Below are 23,652 nucleotides of genomic sequence, written 5' to 3'. Positions count from 1 at the left end.
GCCACGTTCTTGATGTTTTGAATGTTTTAAGTTTTCAGCCAGCTTTTTCACTCTCCTCTTTCCCTTTCGTCAAGAGGCTCTTTAGTTCCTCTTCCCTTTCTACCTTAAGGGTGGTGTCATTTGCATATCTGAGGTTATTGATATTTCTCCCAGCAATCTTTCCAGCTTCTGCTTCATCCAACCCAGCCTCTCACATGATGTACTCTGGATATAAGTTAAATAAGCAGGCTGACAGTATACAGTCTTGATGTACTCTTTTCCCAGTTTGGAACCAGTCCATTGTTCCATGTCCGGTTCTAACTATTGCTTCTTGACCTGCATACAGGTTTCTCAGGAGACAGGTAAGATGGTCTGGTATTCCCATCTCTTGAAGCATTTTACACAGTTCGTTGTGATTCACAAGGTCAAAGGCTTTAGCCCTGTCGATGCAGTAGAAGTAGATGTTTTCTGGAATCATGACCTAGTTGAGGACAATTAGGGGTGAGGCATCCTCCTGAGTTTAATACAGTGCTGGGCAAAGGCTGAAAAGTGTGTTGCACTTGCTACGTGAAGCCCCAGACCCCATTTACCTTCAAGGAAGGGGACTCCTAGTGGTTTTAGCAACAAACTCAGTACGACAGGTACCAGCAGGAATAGAGTGGAAATACCAGCCGCTGTCTATTATCATTCCAGGAAATAGGCCCCGATGAAGCAAAATAGCTTGGTCATTTGTAAATGCCTTCCAATAGTAGGAGGAAATCTGAGAAACTGCTTTAGCTACAATTACTTGTTGAGGACTTCCCTGATGGTGCAGTGAAGAAGAATCTTCCTCAGGAGAGACAGATTCGATCCCTGGTCCAGGAAGTGTCCACCTGCCACGGAACAACTAAGACAGTGCTCACCTGTTGCTGAGACCCTGCTCCAGAGCCCACGTGCTGCAGCTCCTGAAGCCTGCACACTGGAGCCTGAGGAGGCCCGCACAGCAAGGAAACCAGGCTCTTCGAGGAAGAGCGGCCCCCACCTGCCACGACTGATGGAAGTCCGGGCAAGCGGTGAGGACCCAGGGCACCCAGAAGTGAATAACTAAATAAACAACAAAAATCAACTTGTTGAGCGATTACACTGGGCCTGGTACAGAGGATACCACAGAGAAGACAGAGTTCAGTCACTACAGAGCTGATTTGCCAAACACGGTCACATGTCTCTTATTTGAAGTTTGGAACATAAGGGGACAAGACAACACAAAATCCACTGTAAAATGAATTCAGGAGCAGAGCCAAAAGTTAAATCTCCCATGAAATAATATTTATCCCGTTCTGAATTAATTACAAAGATGGTTTCCTTTTATTTGAAAACGATAGACTTGGATTGGAACTTGAAAGTCATTTGGCAAATCTGAAATTTGTTGCAAAGGAACAGAGAGAAAGATTCACATGCATCGTGATTCCTAAATCATGGCTTCTCACTGGGGATAATGCTACTTCCACACATGCAGGCATTAGTTTTCTGGAATATGAACAAATCTTGTCATTACAATGATTAGTTATTACACGTCAAAGTTCAACCTGATACAACAAAATCTAACCCCTTAGTATTTATTTCTGTCTTTGGCCTTTCTTGTGTCTCATATATAAGAGAAGCATTGAGATTGAGTTTATGGAATAAAAACAAATTGTATACAAGGCCAGTGGTACCATCTAAGGTGACTAGATGGTTCACTGGAGGACTTTCCATCATTTGCTTGATCTCAAAGTCATATTGTGAGAGCTGCCCTTTCTGTACTTCTGAGAAACCATTGTCTGTCTCATGCATGTTGCTTATGTTTGAAGGTCACTGTGATTTGGGCTCCAGAAATTACATAAAAATGGAAAATTTATTTGTAAATAAAATACAAAAATGTTATTATTTCTTACAAAATTCTACAAAGGTTCAACATGTCAAAGTCTTAAAGAGAAAAAATGTTGATAATATCCAGATGAATATCTAGCAGGCAGTAAAGCTAAAAATTATTTTCTGACATAAAGAAAATTCAATGATAAATACTTAAATTAAATATTAAAGAACTATTTTTAAGTTATTTACGATTTGAGCAGCTTTGAATGACTTTTAAGTATGTCTATATCTTGGTATTATTAAAAGTATTTATGTAAATTTTATTTCAATATGTAATTGGATACATACCTACTTATAAAAGTAAACATATGACATTAAAAGTCACTCAGAAAACTGTTTATAAAAAAAATAAAATTCAGTAGCTTTTACATTTAAATTATAGCTTAAAATTTTATGTATTTCTTAACTACACTGAATACAAAGAGTAAGATTTACACCTCCTTTTTCTATGTACAGAGAAAAGATATTCATAGAGTACATAAATACATACACAGTACATCTGTGTTATCAAAATTTCACAGTGCAGGGCAATTAAGAAAATACATCTAGAAAGGCTCTGTGGGCAGAAGAAAGAAGGGCAACATGAAAAAAAAAACGATTGAGAAGTGCTGCCCTAACCCACTGGAGAGTGCAAACTGAAAAGCAAAACCAAAAGTAGAAAGTAAGAGGGAACTTTCAGAAAATGGAAACCATGGGCTCCTATTTAAGCCCCAGGCCTGAAGGAAGGTCTTCAGGGAACCTAGAAAGCAGGTTCACAGACTCAGCCACCTCCCCAGGCCAGCAGCGTCTGCAAGGCCCCGATGGCCGCAGCCTGGTCCTTACTCCTGGCCCTGCTGCTGCTCAGCTGCAGCGCCACCTGCTCTCGGGGCTGCCACCTGCCTCACATCCACAGCCTGGCCAACAGGAGGGTCCTGACGCTCCTGCGACAACTGAGGAGGGCCTCCCCTTCCTCCTGCCTGCAGGACAGAAAAGACTTCGCATTCCCCCAGGAGGCGCTGGGTGGCAGCCAGTTGCAGAAGGCTCAAGCCATCTCTGTGCTCCACGAGGTGACCCAGCACACCTTCCAGCTCTTCAGCACAGAGGGCTCGGCCACCGCGTGGGACCAGAGCCTCCTGGACAAGCTCCGCGCTGCACTGGATCAGCAGCTCACTGACCTGCAGGCCTGTCTCAGGCAGGAGGAGGGGCTGCGAGGGGCTCCCCTGCTCAAGGAGGACTCCAGCCTGGCTGTGAGGAAATACTTCCACAGAGTCACTCTCTATCTGCAAGAGAAGGGACACAGCCCTTGTCCCTGGGAGGTTGTCAGAGCAGAAATCATGAGAGCCTTCTCTTCCTCAACAAACTCGCAGGAGAGATTCAGGAGCAAGGACTGACACACACGTGGTTCAACACGGAAATGATTCTCATGGACCAACAGACCACACTTCCTCCTGCGCTGCCACGTGGAAGACTCTCATTTCTGCTGTCATTGCTCCCTGAATTGAATCAGTGTGTCAAATGATTTTCAGAATATTAAGCAACATGATGCTCTTCTCTATAGGCGCTGGTTCCTCACCGATGCCGAAGCTGATCTATCTATGTATTTAACTACCTGGACATTTATTTATTTATTTATTTAATATTTATTTAACTATTTATAAATATTTAAATTATTTTGTTGATAAAATATTATGTATGTATGCTGCTGCTGCTGCTAAGTCGCTTCAGTCGTGTCCGACTCTATGAGACCCCATAGACGGCAGCCCACCAGGCTCCTTCGTCCCTGGGATTCTCCAGGCAAGAATACTGGAGTGAGTTGCCATTTCCTTCTCCAATGCATGAAGGTGAAAAGTGAAAGTGAAGTCGCTCAGTCGTGTCTGACTGGGAAAATGTATATTTTGTATTTAGTCAGTTTATGATTTTTCTTCCTTTATTGAATTCTTACTGTAAAAGACTTACTTTGTTTTTTCGTTAAGACAGAAACACCAAGCCTGAATGGCAGCTTGATTAAAAAATGCATTTTACGATTCCTTGAGCCCTCTTTAGGATCTGCACGTTAGAAGTAAAAATACTCTAGCTCTAGCTGTGTTGTTTGCTGCTCTGAGGAACTTGACACGAACATAACCACTCCAGCGCTTTTCGTAACTCTGAAGTTTTTCAAAAAGAGTAACCTGAAAACAACGATCAAAAAGAAAAAACAAAAAACAAACAAACCATGCTTCAGGATCTGATGAATCCTTGGGAAGGATTTTCTGCCTCTTGTTGGTTGTGGAATTTTTTTTCCCTGGAAAAAAATTGTACAGATGCTTGAAGACGTGGTATTCAGTTGGCAAGAGCTCAGGTGAGTATCTTATCCTTACACTCAAATGTCACAATCGTTCACTTCCTCCCAGTGTAGAATCCCCAGCGTGCTCTCCTCACTCACTCTGCATGAAGGCGTCCTCTCCACTCATACAGCTGTGTCCTTCTCCATTACAGTTTCTGGTTGTCAATTTCCCCTTACGACTGCAAACCACCAACTCAAAGGAGAACCAGAGTGAAAGTTCTAGCTCTGTCAGACACTCTCCTGTGACTTCACCTGCTCTGCCTGCCAAGCACTGCGGGTCCAGACTGTCCAGCCTCCCAGAGAAACACAGTAAATAGAGGGAACCCTGCCCCACAGTGAGCAATGGTGGAGACACCAGGGGCTCCTCTGAGCGTGCACCTAGGCTATTCCATGTGCTGGTTGCGCTAGGAGGAACTCACCTGGTTCAAGAATCTCATTTGAGAAAAGCCCAAAGCACCTAAAACTTGGAGTTGAAAGTCAGTAGCAGATTGAGAACTTGGAAGGAGAACAGAGATGTTTAAAGTGTTTCCTGGAGCAGCAGCGGGTCCTCAGGACACAGAACAACACAGATGAGCTGCACTGAGGCAAGTGCTTCTCCACAACATTCCTTTTCAGAGACGGAGAAGACTGAAGCGGATGCTGAGAGCAGAGACAGAGCACGAAGGCCTGGCCACCAGCTGTGTCCCCAGCACAGGAGACACTCACACCACAGCAGCCTGCAGAGTCCTGGAAGGGATGAGGTCACTCCCGTCACAGCTGCAGACTTGTGTCTTCCTTAGGACCCAGCAAGATATCAGAGAGCAGGGCAAGAGGTGCCTGGGGACAATGCAATCCAAGGAAGTTCCTAAATTCCATCCTGGTGTCTTTGCATCTCTGAGAGACAAACACAATCAAACAAGATTGAATAGAAGGGGCACAGGCAGGGCTTTTAATACATTTAGCAACAGTGGGCCAGAGCCTTCCTCGCAGGACATATGTTAGTAACATGCACATTGGAAGAGAACAATTTCTCAAAGTAACAAAGATCTTTGGGGAAATTCATGGATTTAATGTAGGCAGTCTTCAGGACATTGATGGATCAATCATCTTTCTCTTCTTTCTAGTTGGGACATACAGCACTCAGCAGCTATATGTAAAGTCAGAGGGACTTTTGAAATAATTTTATTCATTTATTCATTTCTCACTGTGCTGTGTCTTCACTGCCGCACGGACTTCTCTCTAGTTGTGGCAGAGGTGGGTCCTCTCTAGTTGTGGGGCACAGGCTTCTCACTGTGGGAGCCTCTCTTGTTGGGGAGCTCAGGCTCCAGTGCACTTGGCTTCGGTGGTGAGGGCCCGGGGTCTAGAGCATAGGGTGGTAGCTGTGCCCCCGGGCTCACTGTCCTGCAGCACGCGCATCCTCTAGGATCGCATGTGGTCCTGTTGGCAGGTGAACTCCTCACCACTGAGCCTCCAGGAAAGCCCCTCAGGGAACGTTTAAAGTACATGTGGTGTTGGAGAAGATTCTTGAGGGTCCCTTGGACTGTAAGGAGATCCAACCAGTCCATTCTGAAGGAGATCAGCCCTGGGATTTCTTTGGAAGGAACGATGCTAAAGGTGAAACTCCAGTATTTTGGCCACCTCATGCAAAGAGTTGACTCATTGGAAAAGACCCTGATGCTGGGAGGGATTGGGGGCAGGAGGAGAAGGGGATGACAGAGGATGAGATGGCTGGACAGCATCACTGACTCAATGGACATGAGTCTGAGAGAACTACAGGAGTTGGTGATGGACAGGGAGGCCTGGTGTGCTGCGATTCATGGGGTCACAAAGAGTCGGACATGACTGAGCGACTGAACTGAAAAGAACTGAGTGGTTTGGAAATCTTGAGGACTAAAGTCCTAAACAAGTAAAACACATTCTGATATTACTGCTGAAAATATCATTTCATAACAAATTATTTTCTAAATAACCTTTTCATATCAGTTCTATAGTATTACTTAATGATGTTTAATAGGTTGAGCTAGAAATTTTTAAAAGATAACTATACAAGGCCTTGAGGCTTACTTCACAATTCAAGCCAGTTTCTCCCTGCCAAGGAGAAAAATGTTCACTGCTCTGTCTAGGAAGCACACATGCGCTTCCATCTGGGTCTCGCATAGGCCTCCTCGACACTCACATCTTGACCGGAGGTTGGACAGAGAGTAGAGCTTCTTCACTGGACTCCGTCAGTAGACACCGGGGTGACCCGGCGGGACTGGAGGTGAGAAAAGCAGGTGTCTTCCTTTCGAATGAGAACAGCAGGTTACCTGAGGAGGTCTCCTGGAAGGGGTCCTTGTCAACAAAAACAAACACACCCAAAAACATGACTCCGGAGAGTTCACTTTATTGGGAGGACTTGATGAGGACTGCAGGCCAGAGCGCAGCCCCCCTCAGCTCTGAGGACCTGCCCCACGCACGCAGAGGAGGTCAGCATGCAGGCGACTGTGGCGAAGGGTGACGTGCAGATAAACTCACGTCTCGGGAGAAAGTGGCCGAGAATCAGGAGGAACAGATGTCTCTCTGAAAGATTTTAGAGCTTTCTACCCATGAGAAGCTGTAAAATTGAGTTCATCAATTTTCTCCGGAAATTATCTAACTATCAGAAGGCCTCTTGTGTCAGTTTTCCCAGAGCACAGAGTGCCTCGTTCCTGATCTCAACCCTGAACTCCCATCAGGGCGTGTTGGAGGGCAGGGACTGCAGTGGGTGGAGACTTCATTCTGCAGAACCTGATGCTGAAAGATGTTTTCATTCTCATCCTGAAGGAGAAACGTCAGAACTCATGTAGCGAGAGACTGTTACCTGCGTTTCTTTGTTCTTAAGCTCACAAGAAAGGTCAAGAGGTTTAAATACATAGAAAGTACGGCTTACCTGTCATAGGGTTAACAAAATTATTTACTATATTTCATTGAAGAAACCACTCATAAAATCTTAGACTTCAGCAAGGCTTGTGTGATCAGACTTCCCCAACCAGGGATGGAAATCAGGTCACAGCAGTGAAAGTGCTGGATCCTAACCACTAGACAATGAGCAAACTCCTGCTTCTCTTTTAGCTGGCAGAACAATCTACTCCCTTCCAACTATTAAATAGTGGTGTTGTCCATTTATGATTAGATCTTAATTTTGCGGACTTCAGACCACACACTGTGGCCCTACAAAACAATAGGTCGTGACCCTTTGAATTTGAAATGGATTAAGGTATCTTTGTCAACTCATTCTCCTCTGTCACTTATTTCATTGGTTCCTTAATGTCATGTTCATTTGCACCCCTCCTTTTTTTTTAATTGGATCATTCAGACAAATCAAAGCCCCCAAGGTTTGCTCTTGAATCTTTCCTATGATTGGAATAGTTCATTTGTCTAGATTTATATTTTTCTCCAGGAGTATAAGTAACTGTGACCCTAAGAGCTAATGAGAGGATTCAGTTAAAATTCTAAAGAGCTTGAAAAGTGACTAGTCCATTAGCAGCAGGTAATCAAATTCAGCTATAATTTTTAATATCATAATTACTAGTATCCAGATTAAGTTCAGGATGGTTTGCAATCATTTAATTCTATTTCATTCTAGTTTTTTTCAAAGCATCTTCTCCTTGCCTGAGTGGATGTATTACCTAGACAGATGCTCAGCAAGGCTGGTCTCCAAGACACTGCCAGAGAGGGTTAGTATTCCAGCAATTGGCATTCTAGTTGTCCATCTCTTGATAGGTGATGGGCTTGACTTCTTCCTTCTCTCCTAAAACTAACCCTACGTGCATTAATTGAAAGAAAAATGAGGTAGCTGATCTAGAAAATAAAGGACAGTCGCTTGACCTGGGACTTAACCTTTGTTGAGCTTCTGTCAGCAGCAGCCGTGGCCCAGCCTTTCTGTTGTTCATACTGGCCTCATGCTTGCCCTCTGCCACAGCCTCATCCCCAGCTGTGCTGCACTGAAGTTTGCTAACTCAGAAGACATCATTGTGTCGGGGAAAACCACTTCCCTTCGTTCATATTCAGACATTCAGACTTAGATTCGTTTCCTTTTTGCCCACAAAACAACTGTGGAGTTTTACTTTCTAGGAAAGTGTCAAAGGCGAAACAACAACAAACAAACTCAAGTCTTAGATAAGGTAGAGCTCAGCCCCGCTGCCTTTCTTCACTTCCCTGTATGTTTCTAACCTCAACGTGAATTAGAACTAGAGCAGGAGCAGCAACACAAAGCCTGGCCAGCAAGTCACTAAAAGAATGTAGAAACTAAGTGAAAAATTATACTCGAGTAAATGAAAGAAGGCTATTTCTCCCGGAATGAGTAGCCTGGTTCTCACTGTCCTTCGTTTTCAGAGGAAGAAAGAGACAGAGGAACAGAGATGCCCAGTGGAATCACATGCATGAATGAATGACTGAAACTCACTAGATTCTGTGACATAAGCTTCCAGTGAGAGACACCATCACTGAATGTCCTTCCTCCAGCTCTGAAACTCTGAGCAGAAAAGTGTTGAACAGTTTAAGTAAAAGTGTTGAATAATAAAAAAGTTCTCATTTAACTGACTCATAACCAATCGGATGGGTACATTTGAAGTTACTGGGAAATAAGTAAAATTAATACTTTAAACTGACCACACTTTCTTTGATCATATTGTGAATACATAAATGAAAATCAAAAAAGGAAGTGAAAGTATATTAAAACAATTAGAAAATGAAAATTACCATGTTCTCTATTTAATGGCCTCGCTTAGAAAGCATGGCATCAGAGAACTTACCTCAAGTTTCACTCAGACGCCGTCTCAGCCAGCCCAGCAGCAGCCACATCTTCCCCATGGCCTTCGTGCTCTCTCTACTGATGGCCCTGGTGCTGGTCAGCTATGACCTGGGAGGATCCCTAGGCTGTGACCTGTCTCAGAACCACGTGCTGGTTGACAGCCAGAACCTCAGGCTCCTGGGCCAAATGAGGAGGCTCTCCCCTTGCTTCTGTCTGCAGGACAGAAAAGAATTTGCTTTCCCCCAGGAGATGGTGGAGGGCGGCCAGCTGCAGGAGGCCCAGGCCATCTCTGTGCTCCACGAGATGCTCCAGCAGAGCTTCAACCTCTTCCACACAGAGCGCTCCTCTGCTGCCTGGGACACCACCCTCCTGGAGCAGCTCCGCACTGGACTCCATCAGCAGCTGGATGACCTGGATGCCTGCCTGGGGCAGGTGATGGGAGAGGAAGACTCTGCCCTGGGAAGGACGGGCCCCACCCTGGCCATGAAGAGGTACTTCCAGGGCATCCATGTCTACCTGCAAGAGAAGGAATACAGCGACTACGCCTGGGAAATTGTCAGAGTGGAAATCATGAGATCCTTGTCTTCATCAGCCAGCTTGCACAAAAGGTTAAGAATGACAGATGGAGACCTGAACTCACCTTGATATGACTCTCACTGACTAAGAGGCCACATTACCCTTGTACGCTCCCCTGAAATCATTTGAGAAGACTCTGATTTCTGCTTTAGCCACAATGTTTCCCGAATTCCATCCATAGTACTTCTCAGTAGCAATAAGCAAGTAGATAATAAAAAGTATTCAACTGCACAGGGATCAGTCCGTAAGGGATGATTGCATGATGTTATTTATGTTTATTTATGTATTTATTTTATCTCATCATATTTACATTTTCATGTAAAAATGTTTGTCTACATTGTAATAAAATTTTAGAAAACATGTTCATTTCCTTAATCTTCTAATTTGTTTTATTTATTAATTTCTTATGAAAGTAATTACTGTTTTCATTATGAAGATCTAAATACATATTTGATTTACATAAACCTATCATAGAATAGCATTTGTCCATTTATACTACAGAATAGTTGTATCACTTTTCAGGAAATGATTGTCAAAAGGTAGAATTTCTGGATCCCTGGCAGTCCAGTGGAATGGACTCCATGCTTCCAGTGTGAGACGCTCAGGTGCCATGGATACCTGGTCAGGGAAATAAGATCCTGCAAGCTGTGGAGTGCAGCCCCCTCCACCCAAAAGAAACAGGTAGAAAGGAGTCTCTGAAACGGTGGTAGATGAGTAGTCCTGAAGTCACAAGTATAACTAGTTTATACCCAATCAACAGAGAATGGTTGGTGTCAGTATGTGGGGGGAGGACTCCCGTCCTCCAGGGAAGCTGCGAACATGTGGTGCTGAGTGGCTGAGCCTGACACCTGTTACTCTTCCTCCCGCCTTCTCCTCGGTCCTGCTTTACTGAACAATCCACTCCCTTACACCATATCTTCACTGCCTCCAACACAGGAGCTCTGTTTTGTGATGGTTTCTGGCTTCAAAGTTTCTCTGAGTGGAAATCACTGGAAGAGAGCACAAGTGAAAGGAGAGTTCTAGAAGTTTCAAAACCTTTGAATGCAGCTCTGCCATTTAACAGCAGTGTGACCCTGCAAAATATCACAAACACTGAGGAGATGGATATGGCACCCCCTCCAGTATTCTTTCTTGAAAATCCCATGGACAGAGGAGCCTGGTGGGCCACAGTCCCTGGGTCACAGGAGCTGGACCTGTCTGAACCAACTTAGCATGCATGCAGGCATGCATTCTATCTTGATCTTCTTCTCAAATATGGGGAAAATAACAGTAGTTTTTCATAGGACTACTGTTTGGATCAATAAGTCCATATTACAAGAAGCAAAAAAGTGTGCTGGCACAGATAATCAGGACAGTGAGTCCCAGAGTAGCTGCCCACAGGGAGCAGACTGGTCAGCTGGCCTGAGGCAGTGACTGAAAGGCAGCACTGGAAAGATGCTAGGTCTTTGGTAACAATAGTTAACTTGGGGGCTAGTTTCACAGTATATTCAGTGTGTGAACTCTCCTGTGCTCAGTGCTGAAGACAATTCCAATTTCTGTGTTTCAGACTTCTAGAAGTATTCTTAGGAAGTCACAGAAATTCATTGAGAAAGAAGGATTAGTAGAAAATGCTTTGATCTACTGTAAAAATGAATAGGGAAATCATAGAGATCTCATATGAATGCAGAAAATCACACACATTACTCCTTAATCATGTTTCTTGCTTCTTTAGTGTGAGTACTACTCTACTACTTCTTGAAGACATTTCTAAAATTACCTTCTAAACTCTCTGTTGGGTTTCCCTCTTTCAGCAGCAAGGCACAGGCAGGAAGAAAAGAGCAAGGGCCATGCAGTGTGAGGTTCTGCTCTCCAGCCCTGGGCTGGCCTGGGTTTGATCCTAGTTGTTTTACATAAAAAATTCAGTCCCTAAAGGCTGGCAGTGTCACCTCCTAGAGTCGGTCCTTCTCAGAAATTAGTGCCTTTAGAGGAGAGACTGCTACAAGTGTATTCAGGTGTCTTATAACGGAAGCGAGAGTCTTTCTCTGAACAAGGGGCCATGAAGTCAATATTATTGGTCAAAACACATAAACCTTGCACATGCCTACTGCCAACTGTCCATGATAACAATGGTACATTAATCTATATTCAAGACCATATAAGTCTTCTTATGTTCTCACACACTGACCAAAACAGGATCTTATCATCCTTTTTAGTTTTTGCCAATCTGACTGGTGACACATAGCATCTAGCAGCAACCATTAGTTTTCCTTTTCCTAATTGATGATGGTTGTCATGACATACTCCAGCCTTCTCATCCATCTCTTGGAATCCGTTCGGGAGAACTCTGAAAGAAAAGCAATCTGCAGGCAAAGGAGAAATGTACTGAAAGGGACTGGAGCCCCAGCATCCCAGAGTAGAGCTGAGAAGAGCTGTGGAGTTGAGACTTTTGTTTTAAGACCAGTACGCTGGAGTAGGTGACAGCCTTTCCCCATCATATCCACTGGAAATGCAGGTTTCTTCTGTGAATTTCTGATCCATATGCAATGAACCCTCTGCTCTTGCATTGTCACTTTACCCAGGTAAAGGAGTTCATAACTCATTTTTGTTCAAACTCTGTGATCTCCAGCTAGAAGACACACAGATTGCAACGTCCTCAACCAGATCCCAGGCTCCACACTCACACTGCACTCCTGCCATCTGGCTGGAATCCAGTCTGAGTTTCATTTGTGACAAAGACACTTGTAGCTTTCTTGTGTTCAGGGCCCAGAAGTGTTTTCCGGTCAAACTCATGAGGTAGGTCATGACCTGCTCTAGTTTTCAGGGCTTTAAAAATCTGTCTTGATGGTGATGCCTTTCGAAGATGCATGCTGGAATCATATCCCCAACTGCCTATTTCACAGCTGATACCTACTGAGCACACATTATGCTGAAATCAAAAGCATTTTGATTGCACGTGTTTAAGCAACTAATCCATATGATTTGACATTTCAAAAAAGTTAATGAAACTCTCCAATGAAAAACTGACTACATAAAAAGATGGATGTTTAATAGATGATTCTTGATTAAAAGATAAGAGAGGAAAAAGGAATTTGTTAGTTGAGATTGGTTATTTAAGAGAAATATCAATAACCTCAGATATGCAGATGACACCATCCTTATGGCAGAAAGTGAAGAGGAACTAAAATGCCTCCTGATTTAAGTGAAAGAGGACAGTGAAAAAGTTGGCTTAAAGCTCTACATTCAGAAAACTAATATCATGGCATCTGCTCCCGTTACTTTATGGCAAATAGGTGGGGAAACAGTGGAAAGAGTGGCTGACTTTACATTTTTGGGCTCCAAAATCACTGTAGATGGTGACTGCAGCCATGAAATTAAAAGTCGCTTACTCCTTGGAAGGAAATTTATGACCAAATTAGATAGCATATTGAAAAGCAGAGACATTACTTTGCCAACAAAGGTCCATCTAGTCAAGGCTATGGTTTTCCCAGTAGTCATGTATGGATGTGAGAGTGGGACTGGGAAGAAACCTGAGCACCAAAGAATTGATGCTTTTGAACTGTGGTGTTGGAGGAGACTCTTGAGAGTCCCTTGGACTGCAAGGAGATCCAACTACTCCATTCTAAAGGAGATCAGTCCTGGGTGTTCTTTGGAAGGAATGATGCTAAAGCTGAACCTCCAGTACTTTGGCCACCTCATAGGAAGAGCTGACTCATTAGAAAAGACTCTGATGCTGGGAGAGATTGGGGGCAGGAGGAGAAGGGGACGACCGAGGATGAGATGGCTGGATGGCATCACCGACTCGATGGACATAAGTTTGTGAGAACTCCGGGAGTTGTTGATTGACAGGGAGGCCCGGAGTGCTGCAATTCATGGGGTCGCAAAGAGTCAGACATGATTGAGCGACTGAACTGAAATGAACTGAACTGACTCGGTCATTATTTGTCAAATATGGCATTCCCTCAGTGAAGAGAGATATATACGAAGTAGCAATTTTGAAAACAGTACTGATGCTTTTGCTTCCACTAAAGCCAGCAACTTACAAGTACTGTTGCAGCATAAGGAAAACATTTCAACTTGATGTGACTTTAAGATGTATATATTTTAAAAGATTTTTCAGACAATTAACATTACGGGAGAAATTTACCTTTTATATTAATAGTGAATGAAATAATTTTCTCTTTCCCTTGGGGCACCTGTAAGTCTCAGTCTTGTCCCCAAGTCTTCCTTCCCACTGGAGGGTCACAGTATCAGGCAGATTTCTGTCCGGACGTCGTCTTCTATTCTTCCAGTCATTTCCCATATTCATGTAATTTGGTAGCATTAAGTATGCTTTACCTATAGCCACAAGTACCATCAGCTTGGGGTTTTCTACAGAGGATTCACTGAAATGTTTGTAACCCAATCTGAGCAGGGGTCATATCTCTCAAGGACCTTGTCCATCATGTATCTCAATTTTATGGTGAGGATCACTTAACAATCTATGAGTCATTTGGACAATTAAATATGATTATTTTATACTTATTAGAATTATTAATTTTGTGAAGCACAGTTAGACTCTCAGTAATAACTACCACTTGATAATTTCAGTTTGCTTCTTATACAAAATAATCAGGATACTTTGTAAATCGCTCAGCTTATCGAGAATTTGGAGGGAGACATTAATGGAAATGAGAGATTTGTAACACTGAGGTATGAAACAACAAAGGGACAGCTTGTGTTAGAAGCAAAAGATGGAAATAAGTGAGAGTTCAGTACATGCAGCGGGCGCAGGTGTTTATGCTGTGGATGGGAGTGTGGAATCTGACCTTCATTATTAGATTAGTTCATTCACATAAAGTCTTAGCAGGGGGCTCTTGGAAAGGAGAATATTAACTCATTTCACTATGTTGGAAGGATTAAGTGAGTCCCTTTAGAGGCTGAGGAATTTGTAGCTGTTGTCACTGTCATTTTTGATGAACACTGAGTGTCTGTGGAATTTGTCTGGTGAAAGTGTTAGTGGCTCAGTCGAGTCTGACATTTGGTGACCCCGTGAACTGTAGCCTGTCAGGCTCCTCTGCCCATGGAATTCTCCAAGCAAGAATACTGGAGTGGGTTACCATTTCCTTCTCCAGGGGATCTTCCTGACTCAGGGATTGAACCCTGGTCTCCTGCATTGCAGGCGGATTCTTTACCATTTGAGCCACAGGGAAGCCTGGTAGGTCCTTGGTAATTAGGTTCACAGTATAACATTTGTAACATTTAATGAGCAAACAATCCAGGATGGATGTGCCATAAAAAGTGAGGGTAGCATCAGGGAATGTGTTCTTTCTCCTCAAATAAACACCAAGAATGAAATAGATCCTAAGGAATCCTTGCCATAAACACAATACCTTGGTATCTTCTTATTACCATGTCACAGACTGAATGTGTGTGTGTTCCCCAAATTCATATATCGAAACCCTCCCCCTCGAGACTCCCTGACGGTCCAGTGGCCAGGACTCCATGCTCCCGCAGCAGGGAGCCTGAGTTGGATCTCTGGTCAGGGAACTAGATCCTGCATGTGGCAAGCAAGACTTCCCATGGCCCAAGTGAAAATCCTGGATGAAGCAAGGAAGATCCAAGATCCAGCATGCTTCAAATAAGACATGGCCCAGCCAAATAAGCACATACAATAAATATTTTTAAAATTCTTTAAAAAGCCACAGAAACCCAACCCATCAATATGATCATATCACAAACTGGAATATTAGGGAGATCACTAGGGTTCAGCTCAGTTCAGTTCAGTCGCTCAGTCGTGTCCGACTCTTTGTGACCCCATGAATCAAAGCACGCCAGGTCTCCCTGTCCATCACCATCTCCCAGAGTTCACTCAGACTCATGTCCATCGAGTCCGTGATGCCATCCATTAGTAGCAAACAAAATTCAGTTATTATTTTTTAATACTATGATTATGATTACCCAGGTTAACATAATGATCTCTGGAATTATCTGATTCCCTTTTATTTAATTTTAGTTTTCACAAAGCATCTTCTCATTGTTGAGCGGATTTATCACCTAGACAGATGCTCAGCAAGGCTGGTCTCCAAAATCCTGCCAGAGAGAGTTAGTTTTCTAGCAACTGGCATTCCTTGTGAGCTGATGGATGTGACTTGGTTCTCTCCTCAAACTGATCTTACATGGATTAAATGAAAGAAAAATAAGAGCACTGATCTTGCAAAGCAAAGGGCAGTCATCTGACCCAGAACTTTTCCTTCATTGAGTTTCTGGCAGACCCAGCTCTGTCCCAGCCTTTCTGTTGTTCATACTGGCCTCATCCTTCCCCTCTGCCTCAGCATGTCCCCAGCTGTGCTGCACTGAAGTTTGCTAACTCAGAATACGTCATTGTGTCAGGGGAAAGCCACTTCCCTTTTTTCATATTCATGACATTCAGATTGACATTTGTTTTCTTTTGGTCTACATTTGTTTTCTCATCTCGAATTTTACTTTCTAGGAAAGTTGCAAAGAAAAACTAAAAAATCTAAAGTCTTGAAAATGATAGAGTACAGCCCCTCTGGCTTTCTTTACTTCCTTTTATTGTTCTCACCTCATCATGAATTAGGACTAGAGCAGGAGCAGTGAGACTCATCTTGTCCAGTATGTCAATATAAATTAAAACAACTTCAACTGAAGAATCACCCACAAGCAAAGAAGGAAGGCTATTTCCCTCGACTGAGTAGCATGAGTCTCACTGCCCTGCATTCTCAGAGGAAGACAGAGACACAGGAACAAAGAAGCCCAGCGGAATCAACTGACTGAAGGAGCAACTGAAGCTCACTGGGTTCTGTGACATAAACTTCTGATGAGAGACAGCAACACCACTGAATCTCATTCCTCCAACTCAGAAACTCTGAACATCACACGTGTTCAAAAAATTAAGAGAGCTGAATGATACAACCTACACTTGGTAAAATGAAAATTCTCTCTCTAGTAAAGGTAAAATAATGGCAGTTGGATAATTCCTCTGTCCACTTGCACAAACACACTAGCACTAAGCGCCTTAGCATTACTGACTCTTAGGACACCCGGAGACATGGGCCAGGAGAAGAGGGGTCACCACTGGGAACTCGGGTCCTTCCATAAACACTCCAGGGGAGGGGGTGGGGTTTCAGGAAGATGATTTCCTTTCCCAACAAGTAAACAAGCCCTCCACAGAAAGGAGATTTTCGAGTCCTCAGGATGTGGTGAGCCTGTCTTCAGGGAGGGAGTCCAGCAGGTGAGGAAGGGACTCGGTCACTACAGAGGACAGGGGGTGGCGCCATCTGATCTCTCCCTGTGAGTGAGGTGCTGCTGGGAAAACACAATCATCCCAGATGTAGAGTCTCCTCACCCATGTTCCCGAGAAGAACCAGGATTCTGGTGGGGGTATTGGCCCAGTCTGTGGAGGAAAATAGGTATCCAGGATGACAATGGGGGAAAGAAAGAGCGATGTCTGTAATAGTCCTGACTTCGTGGTTCCCTAAAACACAACTGCAGGACCTGTAGGAACATGTTCTAGAAGGAGGAGAAACGTGGGAAGAGCTCATGGACTTGTAACCATCAGACTCTTTTCTAAATTAAACTAAAGATGAACCATCTTCTGTTTCAAAGACCATAACTGCCAGAGTAATCTGGTAAATCACTTATAAATACAGAAACCATAGGGCTGAGGGAGCCTGGTTTCCTATGTAAAGTAAGAGGGAAAAGTGGAGCCTAAGATTAGGGCTACAGATGTGTTCATGGACAAGAGGAGAGCAACATTTATGCATGAGAGACAAAAGGCAATAATGTGTGTAATTACACACATACGTCACTCCTGAGTTAAGAAAAAATCTTTCTCATTTGATTGATAAATATCCATTTGGATGGGCACATAGGAAGTTATTGGGAAATACACAAAATAAATAGCTTAGATTGATGACATTTTCTTTGATCATACTGTGAATACATACATGAAAATCAAAAAAAGGAAGTAAAAGAGTAGAGAAATGATTAGAAAATGAAAATTACCATGTTCCCTATTTAATGGCCTCACTTAGAAAGCATGGCATCAGAGAACCTACCTCAAGGTTCCACCAGACGCTGCCTCAGCCAGCCCAGCAGCAGCCGCATCTTCCCCATGGCCTTTGTGCTCTCTCTACTCATGGCCCTGGTGCTGGTCAGCTATGGCCTGGGAGGATCCCTGGGCTGTGACCTGTCTAAGAATCATGTTCTCATTGGCAGGAAGAACATCAGACTCCTGGGCCAAATGAGGAGACTCTCCCCTCGCTTCTGTCTGCAGGACAGAAAAGACTTCGATTTCCCCCAGGAGATGATGGAGGGCGGCCAGCTCCAGGAGGCCCAGGCCCTCTCTGTGCTCCATGAGATGCTCCAGCAGAGCTTCAACCTCTTCCACACAGAGCGCGCCTCTGCTGCCTGGGACACCACCCTCCTGGAGCAGCTCCGCACTGGACTCCATCAGCAGCTGGACGACCTGGACGCCTGCCTGGGGCAGGTGATGGGAGAGGAAGACTCTGCCCTGGGAAGGACGGGCCCCACCCTGGCCATGAAGAGGTACTTCCAGGGCATCCATGTCTACCTGAAAGAGAAGGGATATAGTGACTGCGCCTGGGAAATCGTCAGACTGGAAATCTTGAGATCCTTGTCTACATCAACCAGCTTGCACGAAATGTTAAGAATGATGGATGGAGACCTGAACTCACCTTGATACGGCTCTCACTGACTAAGATGCGACATCACCCTTGTACTCTCACCTATAGTCATTTCAGAAGACTCTGAATTCTGCTTTAATCACAAAATTTATTAAATTAATTCAACCAGTTCTTTGTCGGTAGGAGGAAGTAAATGTATTCAGCTTAAGGGGATTCAGTCCTAAGCAATGACTGCACTGATGTTATTTATTATTTGTTTGCTTATTTATTTAGTTATATTTATTCTTTTATTTTCTTATATTAAAAATTTTTACACTGTATTAAAGTTTAGAAAATACATTTACATTTCTAGTTCATTCAATTTGTAATTTCTTTTATTTATTAAATTCTTATGAAGGTGAATTTCTTGAGATTTTACTGTTTTTATTTAGTTCGTAAGTCAAGTCCAACTCTTTTGTACCCTATAGACTGTAGCTTGCCAGGCTTCCCTTGTCCATGGGATTTCCCAGGCAAGAATACTGGTGTGGGTGTCCATTCCCTTTTCCAGGGGATCTTCCCAACCCATGGATCCAGCACTCATCTCCCGCATGGACAGGTGCATTCTTCACCCACTGAGCCACGAGGGAAGCCCATTTTCTACAGAGGCTCATGGAAATATTTGTAATCCAATCTCCTGCAGGGGCTATAACTCTCAGGGGTCTTATCTATCACATACCTCAAATTTATGGTGAGGACTAATTCAGCAATCTCTATAAATCTATATGGTCACTTAAATATGATTAATTTATTATTATTAGAATTATTAATTTTGTCAATCACATCAGACTCTCAGAAATAATTAACAGTTGATAGTTTTATTTTGCTAATTATATAATCAGGATTATTTATAAATTTGTAAACTGCTCAATTTATCTAGAAATCTGGAGATAGACAATAAATGAATGAAAATATAAAGTACTGTTACAGTGAGGTAGAGATGACAAAGGCACATTGTATGTCAGTAAAATAGGAAAATAAGCGATGGTTGAATACTTGCAGTTTGCACAGGTGTTTATGGTGTTGGATGGGGAGGTGGGGCTTGGAATCTGACATATTAGGTTTTGAAACCTGGATTTGCCATTTTCTTATTACACTATTTCACTCAAAGAAAGTTTTACTAGGTGGCTCTTGGAAATGAGAATATTTACAACTCAGTTTCAACTATGTTGGAAGGATTAAGTGTCCCTTTTAAGGGTTAAGGAATTTGTAGTTCCAAGGAATTTGTAGTTCCTGACAGCATCATTTTTTTATAAAGACTGAAAGTCTGTGGAATCTGTCTGGTAGGTGCTTGGTAATCATGCTCACAGTAGCATTCTAACACTTAGTAATCAAATCAGGACTAATGCGCCACAAAAAGTGACGGCAACATCAAGGAATGTGTTTTTTATCCTCAAATAAATATCAAGAATGAAATATATCCTAATGAATCATTGCCATAAACACAACACATCGGTACCTTCTTATTACCATGTTACAGACTTAATGTGTGTGTGTACCCAAAATTCATGTAATGAAACATACCCCAACATGTGATCATAACAGAAGGTGGGATACTACTGAGATCATTAGATTTAGATGAGGTTCAGGTCAGTTGTGTCCAGCTCTTTGTGACCCTATGGACTATAGCATGCCAGGCTTCCCTATCCTTCACCAACTCCTGGAGCTTACTCAAACTCATGTCCATTGAGTCGGTGATACCATGCAACCATCTCATTTTCTCTCGTCCGCTTCTACTCCACCTTCAATCTTTCCCAGCATCAGGATCTTTTCAAATGAGTCAGTTCTTCATATCAGGTGGCCAAAGCATTGGAGTTTCAGCTTCAGCATCAGTCCTTCTAATGAATATTCAGGACTAATTTCCTTTAGGATGGATTGGCTTGATCTCCTTGCAGTCCTAGGGACTCTCAAGAGTCTTCTCCCACAACACAGTTCAAAAGCATCAATTCTTCCATGCTCAGCTTTCTTTATCGTCCAACTTTCAAATCCATACATGACAACTGGAAAAACCATAGCCTTGACTAGATGGACCTTTGTTGACAAAGTAATGTCTCTGCTTTTTAATATGCTATGTAGGTTGGTGATAGGTTTTCTTCCAAGGAGTAAGCGTCTTTTAATTTCATGGCTGCAATCACCATCTGCAGTGATTTTGGAGCCCCAAAAAATAAAGCCTCTCACTCTTTCCATTGTTTCCCTATCTATTTGCCATGAAGTAATGGGACTGGATGCCATAATCTTAGTTTTCTGAATGTTGAGCTTTAAGCCAACTTTTTCACTCTCCTCTTTCACTTTCATCAAGAGGCTCTTTAGTTCTTCACTTTCTGCCATAAGGGTGTCAGAGGTTATTGCGTATCTGAGGTTATTGATATTTCTCCCGACAGTCTTGGTTCTAACTTGTGCTTCATCCAGTCCAGTATTTCTCATGATGTACTGAGCGACTTCACTTTCACTTTTCACCTTCATGCATTGGAGAAGGAAATGGCAACCCACTCCAGTGTTCTTGCCTGGAGACTCCCAGGGACGGGGGAGCCTGGTGGGCTGCTGTCTATGGGGTCACACAGAGTTGGACATGACTGAAGTAACTTAGCAGCAGCAGCACTCTGCATATAAGTTGAACAAGCAGGGTCACAATATACAGCCTTGACATAGTCCTTTTCCTATGTGGGACCAGTCTGTAGTTCCATGTCCAGTTCTAACTGTTGCTTCTTGACCTGCATACAGTTTCTCAGGAGGCAGATCAGGGGGTCTGCTATTCCATCTCTTGAAGAATTTTCCACAATTTGTTGTGATCTACACAGTCAAAGGCTTTAGCATACTCAACAAAGCAGATGTTTTTCTGGAACTCTCTCACTTTTTTGATGATCCAATGAATGTTGTCCATTTGATTTCTGGTTTCTCTGCCTTTTCTAAAACCAGCTTGAACAGCTGGAAGTTCATGGTTCATGTACTGTTGAAGCCTGGCTTGGAGAATTTTGAGCATTACTTTACTAGCCTGTGAGATGAGTGCAATTGTGCGGTAGTTTGAACATTCTTTGGCATTGCCTTTCTTTGGGATTGGGATGAAAACTGACCTTTTCTAGTCCTGTGGCCACTGCTGAGTTTTCCCAATTTGCTAGCATATTGAGTGTATCACTTCCACAGCATCATTTTTTAGGATTTGAATATCATCATTTCCACTAGCTTTGTTCGTAGTGATGTTTCCTAAGGCCCACTTGACTTCGCATTCCAGGATGTCTGGCTCTAGGTGAGTGACCACACCATTGTGGTTATCTGGGTCATGAAGATCTTTTTTGTATGGTTCTTCTGTGTATTCCTGCCACCTCTTCACATCTTCTGCTTCTGTTAGGTCCATACCATTTCTGTTCTTAATTGTGCCCATCTTTGCAAAAAATGTTCCCTTGATATCTCTAATTTTCTTGAAGAGATCTCTAGTCTTTCCCATTCTATTGCTTTCCTCTATTTCTTTGCATTGATCACTGAGGAAGGCTTTCTGATCTCTCCTTGCTATTCTTTGGAACTCTGCATTCAGATGGGTATATCTTTCCTTGTCTCCTTTGCCTTTTGCTTCTCTTCTTTTCATAGCTATTTGTAAGGTCTCCTCAGACAACCATTTTGTCTTTTTGCATTTCTTTTTCTTGGGGATGTTGTTGATCCCTGTCTCCTGTACAATGTCACGAACCTCCATTCATAGTTCTTCAGGCACTCTGTCTATCAGATCTAATCTCTTGAATCTATTTCTCACTTCTACTGTATAATCATAAGGGGTTTGATTTAGGCCATACCAGAATGATCTAGTGTTTTTCCTTCCTTTCTTCAATTTCAGTCTGAATTTGGCAATAAGGAGTTCATGATCTGAGCTACAGTCAGCTCCCAGTCTTGTTTTGGCTGTCTGTATAGAGCTTCTCCATCTTTGGCTGCAAAGAATGTAATCAATCTGATTTCGCTATTGACCATTTGGTGATGTCCATTTGGTGTAGAGTCTTCTGTGTTTTTGGAAGAGTGTGTTTGCTATAAGCAGTGAGTTCTCTTGGCAAAACTCGATTAGCCTTTGCCCTGCTTCCTTCTGGACTCCAAGGCCAAATTTGCCTATTATTCCAGGTGTTTCTTGACTTCCTACTTTTGCATTCCAGTCCCATATAATGAAAAGGACATCTTTTGGGGGTGTTAGTTCTAGAAGGTCTTGTAGGTCTTCATTAGAACCATTCAACTTCAGCTTTTTCAGCAATACTGGTTAGGGCACAGACTTGGATTACTGTGATATTGAATGGTTTTCCCTGAAATGAACAGAGGTCATTCTGTCATTTTGGGGATTGCATCCAAGTACTGCATCTCAGACTCTTTTGTTGGCTATGATGGCTATTCCATTTCTTCTAAGGGATTCTTGCTCACAAAAGTAGATATAATGGTCATCTGAGTCAAATTCACCCATTCCAGTCATTTTTAGTTCACTGATTCCTAAAATGTCGACCTTCCCTCTTGCCCTCTCTTGTTTGACCACTTCCTATTTGCTCATCCCCTTCCAACAGATGAGGTTATGAGTCATAGAGGGGGAATGAAATTAACGAATTTGCTTAACTTCACGTATCGGTAAAAGTCAGTAAATTTCAGCATCTTGACAATTAACATATTTTCCTTTAATTCCTGAGTTTTCCTGCCAACTTGTTCAAGAAGAAATCTTTTGGTTCCATGTTCTAAATTACTTTTCTTTTCTTTTATTATCTGTGATAGGCCAAGATTTTTTAAAATTTAGTCTGCGCAGGGATAAATATTCTTAGAACAGGAAATCACAGCTCCCCAGTCCTTGGCCCTGGTGCTGGCCACCCTCTGACTCAGCCCCAGGGCATCCTGGACACCTTCCAGAGGTCCCATCACCACTGCCAGATTCCCCTGTCCCTGAGCTGTCACTGGATCACACCAGAAAGGATCCGAATCTGTAAAATAGACTCTAACTCACTGACTCCCCACGTGAAACCCCTCAGTTAGTGGAATCCTTCCTGGAAAATAAAGCACAAAACTCTAGGGAAGGCTTGGAATAGCAAGGTTCCATGCTTCCAACCAGAGAACACTGTTGCTGGCACGGCTATGACAAGGTTCCCTGTAAAAAAGAAAGGTTTTCCCCCTGACAGTAAGTCAGTACAAGAGGCTCACTGAGGATGCTATGCCCTGGTTGTCTGCAGAGCCAAGAACTGCAAACTCTCCCAAGTGGGCATTTCCCAAAGGAACCCAAGAAAAAGACCTTCTCCCTCCTGCAGCTGCCTGGAGAAGCTTACCATTCAGGGTTCAATGGAAGGAAATTTTCCTGTTATTTTTGAGCCACTAAATCCTGTCTGACTCTTTGCGACCCCATGGACTGCAGCACACCAGGATTCCCTGTCCTTCACGATCTCCTGGAGTATGCTCAAATTCATAACCACTGAGTTGGTGATGCCAACCAACCATCTCATCCTCTGTTCCCCCTTCTCCTCCTGCCCTCAATCTTCCCCAGCATCAGG

General features: G+C 43.1%; 3 protein-coding genes across 3 annotated transcripts; all 3 read left to right on the top strand.

The window, feature by feature from the left end:
- Window positions 1-2,672: 2,672 nt before the first annotated feature.
- Window positions 2,673-3,242, top strand: LOC138434586 (interferon alpha-H-like). The gene has a single exon (XM_069579399.1). The coding sequence runs from the start codon at window positions 2,673-2,675 to the stop codon at window positions 3,240-3,242; it is 570 nt and encodes a 189-aa protein (XP_069435500.1).
- Window positions 3,243-8,981: 5,739 nt separating this feature from the next.
- LOC138434585 (interferon omega-1-like) lies at window positions 8,982-9,648 on the top strand. Its single transcript, XM_069579397.1, has one exon. It carries the CDS (start codon window positions 8,982-8,984, stop codon window positions 9,567-9,569), a length of 588 nt encoding a protein of 195 aa, XP_069435498.1. The 3' UTR covers window positions 9,570-9,648.
- Window positions 9,649-17,592: 7,944 nt separating this feature from the next.
- LOC138432669 (interferon omega-1-like) lies at window positions 17,593-18,180 on the top strand. The gene has a single exon (XM_069574125.1). It carries the CDS (start codon window positions 17,593-17,595, stop codon window positions 18,178-18,180), a length of 588 nt encoding a protein of 195 aa, XP_069430226.1.
- The last annotated feature ends 5,472 nt before the right edge of the window (window positions 18,181-23,652 follow it).

The sequence above is a fragment of the Ovis canadensis genome, chromosome 2, assembly GCF_042477335.2.
Source record: "Ovis canadensis isolate MfBH-ARS-UI-01 breed Bighorn chromosome 2, ARS-UI_OviCan_v2, whole genome shotgun sequence".
Taxonomy (NCBI): Eukaryota; Metazoa; Chordata; class Mammalia; order Artiodactyla; family Bovidae; genus Ovis; species Ovis canadensis.
The sequence above is the reverse complement of the archived record's forward strand: the minus strand, read 5'-3'. Positions and strand labels throughout refer to the sequence as shown.

Bases quoted from the DNA above. Each gene is read 5' to 3' on its own strand.
- LOC138434586 (XM_069579399.1), top strand. From the start codon at position 2,673: ATGGCCGCAGCCTGGTCCTTACTCCTGGCCCTGCTGCTGCTCAGCTGC.
- LOC138434585 (XM_069579397.1), top strand. From the start codon at position 8,982: ATGGCCTTCGTGCTCTCTCTACTGATGGCCCTGGTGCTGGTCAGCTAT.
- LOC138432669 (XM_069574125.1), top strand. From the start codon at position 17,593: ATGGCCTTTGTGCTCTCTCTACTCATGGCCCTGGTGCTGGTCAGCTAT.